The sequence below is a fragment of the Trichechus manatus genome, unplaced genomic scaffold, assembly GCF_000243295.1.
Source record: "Trichechus manatus latirostris isolate Lorelei unplaced genomic scaffold, TriManLat1.0 scaffold00074, whole genome shotgun sequence".
Classification (NCBI taxonomy): Eukaryota; Metazoa; Chordata; class Mammalia; order Sirenia; family Trichechidae; genus Trichechus; species Trichechus manatus.
Genome location: NW_004444010.1, coordinates 11,343,661 through 11,355,455, shown reverse-complemented (window position 1 = coordinate 11,355,455; position 11,795 = coordinate 11,343,661). Strand labels below are relative to the sequence as shown.

The 11,795-nt window shown below is 42.8% G+C and overlaps 1 protein-coding gene across 1 annotated transcript; it reads left to right on the top strand.

The window, feature by feature from the left end:
* The first annotated feature begins 4,311 nt into the window (after positions 1–4,311).
* PLK2 (polo like kinase 2) lies at positions 4,312–10,481 on the top strand. Its single transcript, XM_004380489.1, has 14 exons — positions 4,312–4,875; positions 5,435–5,542; positions 5,688–5,804; positions 5,997–6,126; positions 6,342–6,429; positions 6,939–7,034; positions 7,144–7,342; positions 7,432–7,579; positions 7,936–8,033; positions 8,407–8,536; positions 8,674–8,914; positions 9,043–9,172; positions 9,436–9,546; positions 9,683–10,481. The coding sequence occupies exons 1-14, from the start codon at positions 4,606–4,608 to the stop codon at positions 9,872–9,874; spliced, it is 2,058 nt and encodes a 685-aa protein (XP_004380546.1). The 5' UTR covers positions 4,312–4,605; the 3' UTR covers positions 9,875–10,481.
* Positions 10,482–11,795: the final 1,314 nt, after the last annotated feature.

Genomic DNA, 11,795 nt, shown 5'->3' with positions numbered 1-11,795 from the left:
AAATGCCTGCATATTTTGGAGGGTAGAACTGAATTTCATGTAGAAAGTTCAATAGTCTACCAAATAATTAAGTATATTTGGTAAACATATATACAATAGTATATGATAATCAAAGAAATAATAATTGAAATAATAATAAAAACAATGACGACACTCTATTCTTTACAATTATTTTACCTTGTTAGTTGCCAGCGAGTTGATTCTGACTCATGGTGACCCCATGAATGCTAAGTAGAACTGCTTCACAGAGTTTTCAAGTCTGAGACCTTTCAGAGGCAGAATGCTAGACTTGTCTTCCAAGGTGCCTCTGGGTGAGTTCAAACCACCAACCTTTCAGTTAGTAGTCCAGTGTGTAACCATTTTCTACACCCAGGGACTCATATTTTAGAGAATCATAAAGAAATATCATAAAGAAGCTCACTATTTACCAATAAAATAAAGGCCAAGTGTAAAACTAGGTCTGGACGTTAAGGGAGAAGCCCTGAGAGACCAGTGGTTAAACGCTCAACTGCTAACTGAAAAGGTTGGCAGTTTGAGCCCAGCAGGCACTGTGTGGGAGAAATAATGTGGCAGTCTGCTTCTTTGAAGATTTACAGCCTTGGAAACCCTATGGGGCAGTTGTACCCTGTCCTCTAGGGTCACTATGAATTGAAATTGACTCAACGGCAATGGGTTTGGCAATGGGTTTGGACATTAAGGTACCCTGTGGCCGCTGAGCGGCCCTGTAAGACGGAGTAGAACTGCCTTATAGGGTTTCCGAGGCTGTAATCTTTACAAAAACAGACTGCCACATCTTCTTCCTGCGGGGCAGCTGGTGCGTTTGAACCCGAGTTTGAGCTTTCGGTTAGCAGCTAAGTGCTTAACTATTGTACCACCAGGGGTTCTTGGACATTAAGGTAGTACTTTCCAAATTGGCAAGCCAACTACAGGCTAATGATTAGGTTTGCATAAATCTAGGGAGCAAAGGTCATGCCCAGGTTCATAAATAAAGAAAAGGGTTGTGTAATTCTTCCTTTCCACACCCTAGTCCCACCCCTTATTCCAGTCCTGATAATCTTGGGAATAAAGAAGCATGTCTGGGCTTGCCCTGAACTCATTAAAGAAAAATGAAAAAGGGGAGAGGAAAGACTTTCCCTATCTACTTTGTAATGCCAATGAGGCCTCACTTCTGTGTTAAGCTGTAAATATTTGAGACAGAATATTTTTGTAAATGTTCATCTAACCGATACTATACATATGGAAACTTGATAGTAGACTGGAGTAAATCCTTTTTCTAAACTCCTTCCAAGGCATTATTAATCTGGTCTTTTAAATGGCTCTGGAACTCGGTATCAACAAACTATTTACCACATCTGGTTAACTTAGATAAAAAGATTTAAGTATGCTGCTAATTAACATGACTCTAACTTGGATGATCTACCAAAATACATACAGTCACGTGTCACTTAACTTCTATGATACGTTATGTGATTTGGACGCTGTATGAACACCACGTTATACACAGGCAGTCCCCGGGTTACCAACGTCTGATTTATGTGGTACAGTGCTTATGAACCAATCCCCATTAAGCCTATTATATTAAAAATTCGAGGTATATACAATGGTTCATAATAACAAACGGGCGCGACTTTGCAACACACATCAAAACATTATTATTATTACTGTATTATTATGTTAAAGATGTTTTAGTGTACCTAGAAGCGTTTTTTACTGTGTTGCATGCAGGAAGCTATTGTGTTTGCTACCTCTGGTTACATCAAATAGGGATTTCTGAACTCTATTACAACCTTATCAGACAAGAGACAATGTGCGGTCAGATGTTGCCCAACCCTATAGGACAGAGTAGAGGGGCCCCATAGAGTTTCCTAAGCTGAAATCTTTCTGGGAGCAGATCACCAGGTCTTTTTTCCCACAGATCACCTGGTGAGTTTGAACCTCCAAACTTTTGGTTAGCAGCTGAGCACTTAACCATTGTGCCACCAGGTCTCCTTGCCTTGCACATAAGTGCTCAATAAATGCTACACTATTGTTATTACAGCAAAAAAGAAAAAAAAAAAAAACAGCTTTCCTAGGTTAGTAAAAGAAGCCCTGGTGGCACAATGGTTAAGTTCTTGGCTGCTAACTGAAAGGTCAAAGATGTGAACCCATCAGTCAATCTGTGGGAGAAGAGACCTGGCAATCTGCTACCGCAATATAGTCTAGGAAACCCTGTGGAGACAGTGCTACTCTGTCTATAGGATCACTATGAGTTGGAATCTACTTGAAGGCACACAACTGAACAGGAGAATCTGGAAACAGGAGACCAAGCCATTGTTACAGCTCACTTGCCTATGCTACTCCCTTCATCCTACCAACTCCCTCTCCAGAAAGCCTTGGGTTCACTCTTTCAGCATAAAGGGAAGCTACATGATAAACAGAGAAAATAATGAAGTTGTTAAGGATTTCATTTTACTTTAATGAACAATCAATACCCATGAAAGCAGCAATCAAAAAATCAAATGACATATTGCATTGGGCAAATCTGCTGTAAAACACCTCTTTAAAATCTTAAAAAGCAAGGATGTCACTTTGATGACTAAGCTGTGGTGTGACCCAAGCCATAGTCTTTTCAATTGTCTCATATGCATGCGAAAGCTGGACAATAAAAAAGGAAGATGGAAAAAGAACTCACATATTTGAATTATGGCGTTGGTGAAGAATATTGACTATCCTGTGCATAGAGGTTAAGAGTTCGGCTGCTAACCAAAACGTCGGCAGTTCAAATTCACCTGGCTCTCCTTGGAAACCCTATGGGCCAGTTCTACTCTGTCCTATACAGTTGCTATGAGTAGGAATCGACTCGATGGCAATGGGGTATGGGCTGCCTGAAAAACAAACAAATCTGTCTTGGCAGAAGTACAGCCAGAACGCTTTTTAGAAACAAGGATGGTGAGACTTTGTCTCGCTTACTTTCGACAAGTTATTAGGAGGGACCAATCCCTGGAGAAGGACATCATTCCTGGCAAAATAGAAGGTCACTGAAAAAGAGGAATACCATCAACAAGATGCATTTACACACTGGCTGCAGCAATACGTTCGAAGATAGCAATGATTGTAAGGATAGTGCAGGACCAGGCAACATTTTGTTCTCTTATACGCAGGGTCGCTCCGAGTCAGAGCCAGCTAGATAGCATCTAACAACAATAACAACACATGCCTTAAATATTCCCTGGAAGGTGCAAAGGATAACTGCCCCTCTACCAGCTGAAAAGTTTGGCAGTTGGAACTTAACCCAGAGACGCCTCAGAAGACAGGCCTGGAGATCTGCTTCGGAAATGTCACAGCTTTGAAAACCCTATGGAGCAGTTCTACTCTGCGCACATGGGGTCGCCAGGAGTTGGAATCGAATCCATGGCAACCCACAACAACATGGCTTAATGAGCCATTTGAACAACACACTCTGAGTAACCAATTCTAAATAACGAGTGATAGATGATTTTGATGGCAAAACCATAATTAGCACCAAGAGCGCTTTTAACATCACTACCCTTCAAAGAAATCCCACATTGTCATTAACTACTGCCCACTCAGAACCGCTAACAGAACTTCTGGAACATTCCACGAGGTGGCGCCCTTGCCTTCCAGTCTGTGGACAACCTGAAGTGGAAGCGTTCGCTGGGTGCCAGCCTCCCTCGCCAAGGTTAAGTGCAAGCCCTGACCTCCAACGGAGGCCTGCTCTTGGGGAAAAGCAGATGCCTCGGACCTCAAACTCGACCCAGCCACGGTCAGCTGATCGGCCTCCAAGACCCGTGTCTGCGAGCCACAGTCCGCCTCATTCAAAAGGGGCGGTAAGCTCGGAACACCCTGCCCTAAGAACATTTCCTTTCACCAGGCATGGTGTTTTCCTCAGTGCCTCCAATTAGACGGGAGCTAGTTCCGTAGAGGCCCATGGGCAGAAGCCGCCGACGGGCGGCGGTGCGGCGGGTGGCAGCCCCAAAGGCCAGGGTGAGGCCTCGGCGTGCCTGTGTAATGGACTCCGGTACACTCACACCTTCACATGAGAGGCGTCAGGTCGTGGGGCTGTCAGGAAGGACCTGTGTGGGGGCGGGGACCTGAGCTAAAGTGTCCGAAAGGGCAGAGAGGAGGGGGCGGGCCGAGGGAAGAGCGGGGCCAGGCGTCGGCCTGGTTTTCTATTTTAAACGTCAAAGCTCGGAGCATTCGAAGAATGAGGTGGCAGTCTCGGGGACGGCCGGGCACTTTGGCGGCCCTCTCTGTCACGGCGAGAGCTCCCCGCAGCCAGCTTCCTAGCCTCTCCCGCCAGCTCAGCAGCCAGCTCCGAAGCGTGGCCTCAGCTGCGGGTCCCAACCTGGGGTTCGGCCTCGCGCGCTCCGGTGACTGGTGGGCGGGGCGTGTCCGTGACGTCTCATCGCTTTTCGAGTCTCCGCCCCCTTCCCGACCCAGATATAAGACTTCGCCGAGCGTTCTCACTCTCACGAGTGGACGAGGGTTTGAGGAGCAGGTTGTCGTTGTTGGGGGGGGGGTTCGAGAGCTGGGACAAGTTCGGACGTGTGTCCGCGCCTCGGAGTGGCAGCGGGCAGTGTCGGGCAGCGAGGCAACAAGGCGGCAATGGAGCTCTTGCGGACTATCACCTACCAGCCGGCCGCCAGCACCAAGATGTGCGAGCAGGCGCTCGGCAAGGCTTGCGGAGGGGACTCGAAGAAGAAACGGCAGCAGCAGCACCCCGAGGAGCCGCAGGCGCTGCAGCCCTCGCTGCAGGTGCAGCCGGCGGCCCCGCACCACCATCACCACCACTCGCACTCGGGGACCGAGATCTCGCGGATTATCGTCGACCCCACGACGGGGAAGCGCTACTGCCGGGGCAAAGTGCTGGGCAAGGTGACGAGCGGCGGGCAGCCGGCTGGCAGGCGGAGGGAGGTCTGCCCGGGCGAGTCCCCAGCAGCCCTGGACTCTGAGCCCCCGCCCCAGCCGCCTCTCGGCTTCTCTGGGTCCGGTCCGGGCGCGACGGGGACCCCTCACCTGCCGTCCTCTGGCTTTTGTGCGCTGACAGCGCTGGGGATCTGCTTTACGTACATCCTTACCACTGCTTCCCGCAGCCCCAAGAAACTGATCTTGAATCCACAAACGAGGGCCGTGTACACCAGACGGAGCCCCCTCTACCTCCCCAGAGAATTGACTTTCTTGACAAATCTCTTCAGACACAATTTTTTCATCTTTTTCCCCTCCCCCGTAAAGCTACCCTTTGTCAAAGGAGATGAGAAACTATTTTAACTACTGTTTTCAGGAATGCTATCTATCTCATGAAGGGGCTTTTATAAACCGGACTACACTCCCTTTTCCCACCCTTCCTCCCCCATAGGTTTTCGTTTTTAAAAAAATTATTTGCCATCCATTTTTCTGCCATACTTAATTCTGTCTCGGCTTTGTTTCCTTTCAGGGTGGCTTTGCAAAATGCTATGAGATGACAGATTTGACAAACAACAAAGTGTATGCTGCAAAAATTATTCCTCACAGCAGAGTAGCCAAACCTCATCAAAGGGAAAAGGTGTGTATGACTGTTGAGTAAAGTATTTTCTTTGTGTGCAGGGATGGCCCTTCCCTGTTAGGAAAATGTCTTCTGTATGTGTAAGCACTGGCCCTTCAGGGGTGGCGGAAGGCTAATATGCCTTATCTTGCTTTTTTTCTTTCAGATTGACAAAGAAATAGAGCTTCACAGGATTCTTCACCATAAGCATGTGGTGCAGTTTTATCACTACTTTGAGGACAAAGAAAACATTTACATTCTCTTGGAGTACTGCAGCAGAAGGGTAAGTGTTAATTCCAACTGGAGTACATTTACTTCCCTAAAGCTGACATGGTATTCAAATTCTGTTATAGCTGGGATTTTAGCTACATGGTAATACTGCTGCAACATCAGCTTTCATCACTCATCCTGTAAAGGGAAACTGATTTTAATAACTTTGTTTAACAGCTTCTCTCTTTTTCTTCCTCTCTTCTAGTCCATGGCTCATATCTTGAAAGCAAGAAAGGTGTTGACAGAGCCAGAAGTCCGATACTACCTCAGACAGATTGTGTCTGGACTAAAGTACCTTCATGAACAAGAAATCTTACACAGAGATCTCAAACTAGGTAAGCCCTTTCCCCAAAGGCTGATGTTTATCTTAGAACGAGGTGTTTTTTTCTTTCTCTCTTTTCTACGTATCAGTGTTCTTAATTGGGATCTAACCTATGCAATCTTGCCTTTGAATGGGTGATTTTAATATAACAACTGGCTGCCTGCCTCCTAAGTGAATGTGTGTTTTGATACCTTTTCAAAGGGATTCATGTTTCTTTTTGTCTTCTAGGAAACTTTTTTATCAATGAAGCCATGGAGCTAAAAGTTGGAGACTTTGGTTTGGCAGCCAGGCTGGAACCCTTGGAGCACAGAAGAAGGTAAAAGGCAGAAAAATATATCTTGCTAGGGTTTTGTGGAGAAGAAGATCAAATATGCCCTGATTAGTTTCCAGTTAATGGTTCCAAGAAGGTCTGTTGATACTAAAATCTATAAACACAACAATGTTAATTTAAGGAAGCGTTTGTTCAGTGCCTGCTGTAGGGTTGCTAAGAGTCAGAATCGACGAGCACACAACAACAGCATGGGCTCAGGCAGGGTACCTTATACCTATAAGTTGATAATCAGAGAAATCTGTCTTATGTTTGTATGAAATATATAAAAACGCCATGCTCTCCCTGGTAATCACACTCATCCAGGTTGGTTAAATACACTTTGTCATGTGGGCTCAAAGAATTGTATATCAAAAGCCATTATGAGATCAAATATTTCAAAATAGAAATTCAGCATAGTACTTTTAAGGTTGTATTTCCCATCAAGTCACATCCAGAGAACTAAGTTTAAAAAGTCGAATGGTTCCTAACAAGATCTTGATATTTCATCCTTGCAGAACAATATGTGGTACCCCAAATTACCTCTCTCCTGAAGTTCTCAACAAACAAGGACATGGCTGTGAATCAGACATTTGGGCCTTAGGCTGCGTAATGTAAGTAAAATGCACCAGAATGAATTAATAAGACAATTTGAATTTACATTTTAACACTTGAAAAGATTTGTTTTAGAACTATTACTGAAGAAGTGTTTTTCACACACAGGTATACAATGTTATTAGGAAGACCCCCATTTGAAACTACAAATCTTAAGGAAACATATAGATGTATAAGAGAAGCAAGGTATACAATACCATCTTCCTTGCTAGCTCCTGCAAAGCACTTAATAGCTAGCATGTTGTCCAAAAATCCAGAAGATCGTCCCAGTTTGGATGACATCATTCGACATGACTTTTTTTTGCAGGTTGGTGTGTTATCTTATGTCTTTTTATTACGTGCTATTGATCCCAATTACATAGCAGTATTCTGACAGCCTTTTCTGATATTCCACAGGGCTTCACTCCAGACAGACTTTCATCTAGCTGTTGTCATACAGTTCCAGATTTCCATTTGTCAAGCCCAGCTAAGAACTTCTTTAAGAAAGCTGCTGCTGCTCTTTTTGGTGGCAAAAAAGACAAAGCCAGATATATTGACACACATAGTAAGTTATGAGACTTCTCCCCTCTGATGTGTTGAATATTGTATTTAAATTCAAGAGGTTAGTTAAAAGAAGCTTTTATATTAGCATAATTTAGCTAGTATGTTTGTATACCATTGAACTTTGACATTTATAGCATAATAAATCCATACTGGAAACTGTCTGTTATCGATAGGTTTTTGTTTCTTGACCGTTAAAGTGTGCCCCTTGCGTAACTGCAGCTGCTGGCAATAAGATGCTATTTTTGCCTTGGATGCTCAAAAGCTGCTTAATAATGCAAGAGGAGAAAATATGGCTAGCTCTGTTTCTACCTTGATTGAGATAGAGTAATGCTCATAATTCTTTTCCTTGATTTACAGATAGAGTGTCTAAAGAAGATGAAGAAATTTACAAGCTTAGGCATGATTTGAAAAAGACTTCAATAACTCAGCAACCCAGCAAACATAGGACAGATGAGGTATGTTGGGAAAGAATAAAATGGACGTAAACACTACATATCATTTCCTTTCTTTGTTAATTAGCACGTAAACACTACATATCATTTCCTTTCTTTGTTAATTAGCACCTGGGCTGTGATTACCATGATTCAAGCATGTTCTATTTACTTAAAGCTTTTCTCGCAGCCCTTTGAAAGGAATGCCTGTGTCCGTTAGTTTAACAATGCATGCCATTGTGCCATTGAATTTCTGCACCATCTTTCATCTGGCTTGTGTCCATTGCTTTTTGATAAGCTTTCCCAGCAATTGCCACAATCTGATCTTAACCTGGAAGCCTCAGCCTTAAATGAATTTAGATACTTGACTCATTGCACGATTCTTCTCTCTTCTAAGGAGCTCCAGCCACCTACCACTACAGTTGCCAGATCTGGAACACCCGCAGTAGAAAACAAGCAGCAGATTGGGGATGCTATTCGCATGATAGTCAGAGGGACTCTTGGCAGCTGCAGCAGTAGCAGTGAATGTAAGTGGTTGTCATTCTTTTTTTAAATAATGAAACTATAAATGCCAGTGCTAAATACCAAGTGACTGAAGTCACTTTGTTCTGTAGCCTAATTTACATCAAAAAAGCAAAATTTATATTTTTCTCTGATTTTTCAGGCCTTGAGGACAGTACCATGGGGAGTGTTGCAGATACAGTGGCAAGGGTTCTTCGAGGATGTCTGGAAAACATGCCAGAAGCTGACTGCATTCCCAAAGAGCAGCTGAGCACATCATTTCAGTGGGTCACCAAATGGGTCGATTACTCTAACAAATATGGCTTTGGGTACCAGCTCTCAGACCATACTGTCGGTGTTCTTTTCAACAATGGTGCTCACATGAGTCTCCTTCCAGACAAAAAGTAAGTGTATCCATTGAATGAAATCCTGTTAGCCTTTAGTCTTGGGACTGAAGAAATCTGAAAAACAGCAACTAACTGCTGCTTCTGTTTATTTTTTCTCTTCTGTCCTTATCATTGCTGCTTTTTAGAACCGTTCACTATTACGCAGAGCTTGGCCAATGCTCTGTTTTCCCAGCAACAGATGCCCCTGAACAATTCATTAGTCAAGTGACGGTGCTGAAGTACTTTTCTCATTACATGGAGGAGAACCTCATGGATGTAAGTACTGTGGCTTTAGACCAGTGATACTTGAAGTGTAGTCCATAGTCCAGTAGCATCTGTATCACCTCGAAGCTTGTTTAGAAGTTCAGGTTCTCTTGTTCTACCCTAGATCTACTGAATCAGTATCTCTGGGAGATGGGGCCCAAAATCTCCAGGTGATTCTGATGCTTCCTAACGTTAGAGCCACACTTGCTTAGAAGAATTGAGCGCATAATGCAAAATCTTTCTAGGCATCAGCTAACTCTCTTAATGTCTTCCAGGGGGGAGATCTGCCTAGTGTTACTGATATTCGAAGACCTCGGCTCTACCTCCTTCAGTGGCTCAAATCTGACAAGGCCTTAATGATGCTCTTCAATGATGGCACCTTTCAGGTAAATGAATCTTTCAGGAAACTGAATGTTAATTTCCTGAAAAATAATTTTCACTTGGCCAGTGTAATTATTAGACTTTATTTTTCTATTTCTTGAATATTTTGAGAGATCTAATATCTACATTAATTCTTTTAAGGTGAATTTCTACCACGATCATACAAAAATCATCATCTGTAGCCAAAATGAAGAATACCTACTCACTTACATCAATGAAGATAGGATATCTACGACATTCAGACTGACAACCCTGCTGATGTCTGGCTGTTCATTAGAATTAAAAAATCGTATGGAATACGCTCTGAACATGCTCTTACAGAGATGTAATTAAAGGACTTTTTGAATGGACCCTATGGGATTTCTCTTTTCCACTGTGAGATCTACAGGGAAGCCAGTAGATGATCTACAGCATGTTGAAGAAGATGGATAGGAGGTGGTACGAAAACAATGCCTCTGTGGCCTGCTGGACTGGGTGGGACCAGAGCAGGCTGAAGCATACAATTCTTGACTTTGGACTAATCCAAGGGTGAACCAGGATGTAGTTTTTCTCAATATACCTGTTTTAAAAGGTTGTTCAGACGATTTTGCAGAAGGATGCATTGACTCTTAACTTCTCTCTGTAGAGAGCATTTCAGACAGAGGACTTGGAACTGTGAATATACTTCCTGAACAGGAGGGAGAAGGGAGGAAGCTCCCACGTTGTTTAAAGGCTGTAATTGGAGCAGCTTTTGGCTGCTTAACTGTGAACTATGGCCATATATAGTTTTTTTTTTTTTTGTTAATTTTTGAAGATATTTGTGGCTGGAAAAGTGCATTCCTTGTTAATAAACTTTTTATTTATTACAGCCCAAAGAGCAGTATTTATTATCAAAACTTTTTTTTTTTTTTATGTTGACCATTTTAAACTGTTGGCAATAAAGAGTATGGAAAAGCAGAAACTGATCTCCTGTGTTCAGTATGACCTATCACCGCATCACAACACGCTGATTCTTGGCTCTCTTCTGGCATGATACGAGTATAGAAGCACATGGACAAAGTTAAATCTTTAATTTTTTTAATCTTAATTGATGAGAAGTTCAATCATAAACTTAACGGGTATATCTAGCTTGAGAAGAGTGTAACAAGAATACACTTGTTACAATCAAAATATACGCCTCTACTAAATTAAAAACCAATTCCTCTCTGGAGAATTTTCTCAAAACTAGTTTAACTTGGAGCTGAAAACTGGAGTAATCCTGTGTAAACAAAAATCCAAAAACCAAAGTCATTGCTATTGAATTGATTCCACCTCATGGCAATTCTCATGCATTACAGAGTAGGAGGGCTCCGTAGAGTTGTCTTGGCTATAATGTTTATGGAAGCAGATTGCCAGGCGTTTCTCCCATGGTACCACTGGGTAGGTTCAGACTGCCAACCTTTAGGTTAGTAGATGGGTACAATTTGTGCCACCCAGGCATTGAAAGCTGGAATAAGCCTGTGTAAATAGACCTCTATCATTTAAGTGTCAGTAGGTACAGGAAGTTTATCTTAATATGGGCAAAACGCCACGTTATAATACTTGCACCACCTAACTATGTTACTCAACTTGAACCTGCCTAAACACTTCTAGTGCTGCTGGCATTACTAGCATATGATTCCAGTAGTGGGAAGTACTTTGTAAATAAGTCATTTTATTTTCCTCTGGTGCATGGTAGTTGAGAAGTGGTATGGGAACAAAGCTATGCTTTTAGGCTGCACTTTTTAAACTCTCAGATAATTTGAGAGGCAAGTATGAAAAGAGATTTTCTATTCCAGAGGGATCTACTCTTTGACACATGTAAAGAAAAGCTGCTCATCCTGTTACTCTGAACTTACAGTGACCTGCAAAAGATGCAAATAATTTTTTTTTTGTTAAATTCTAACCCCATTATAAGGAAAATAAGGTTCTGGGAAAGGAGCATTTGAGTTCATTAGGCTGTGTTTACACTGCACAGTGTAGTGTAGGGCTGGGGGCTGTACTTTAAATTCTGAGGCTGGTATACTTCATTCGCAAGGGCCAAAGTTGAGGAATTTTTTGTGGATATTTCACAGGCCCTAGATTAACTCTTAGATTGGAGTTCTCTGGCCATGTACACAGCTTCAGTCTGTGTTAAATGGCTTATAGTAATAGCTGAAGAAAACTGAATAATTGCACTGTAATAGCTGGATGTGCAGAAGTAGAATCTATTTTTATTCTTATGAGCAGAGAGGAAACAAGAGCTTGCAAATAGTAA

Excerpts from the sequence above, each read along its gene's own strand:
- PLK2 (XM_004380489.1), top strand. The coding sequence starts at position 4,606 with ATGGAGCTCTTGCGGACTATCACCTACCAGCCGGCCGCCAGCACCAAG. Across the intron at positions 5,543-5,687 it reads AACCTCATCAAAGGGAAAAG|ATTGACAAAGAAATAGAGCT; the intron begins GTGTGTATGACT and ends TTTTTCTTTCAG. Across the intron at positions 5,805-5,996 it reads TGGAGTACTGCAGCAGAAGG|TCCATGGCTCATATCTTGAA; the intron begins GTAAGTGTTAAT and ends CCTCTCTTCTAG.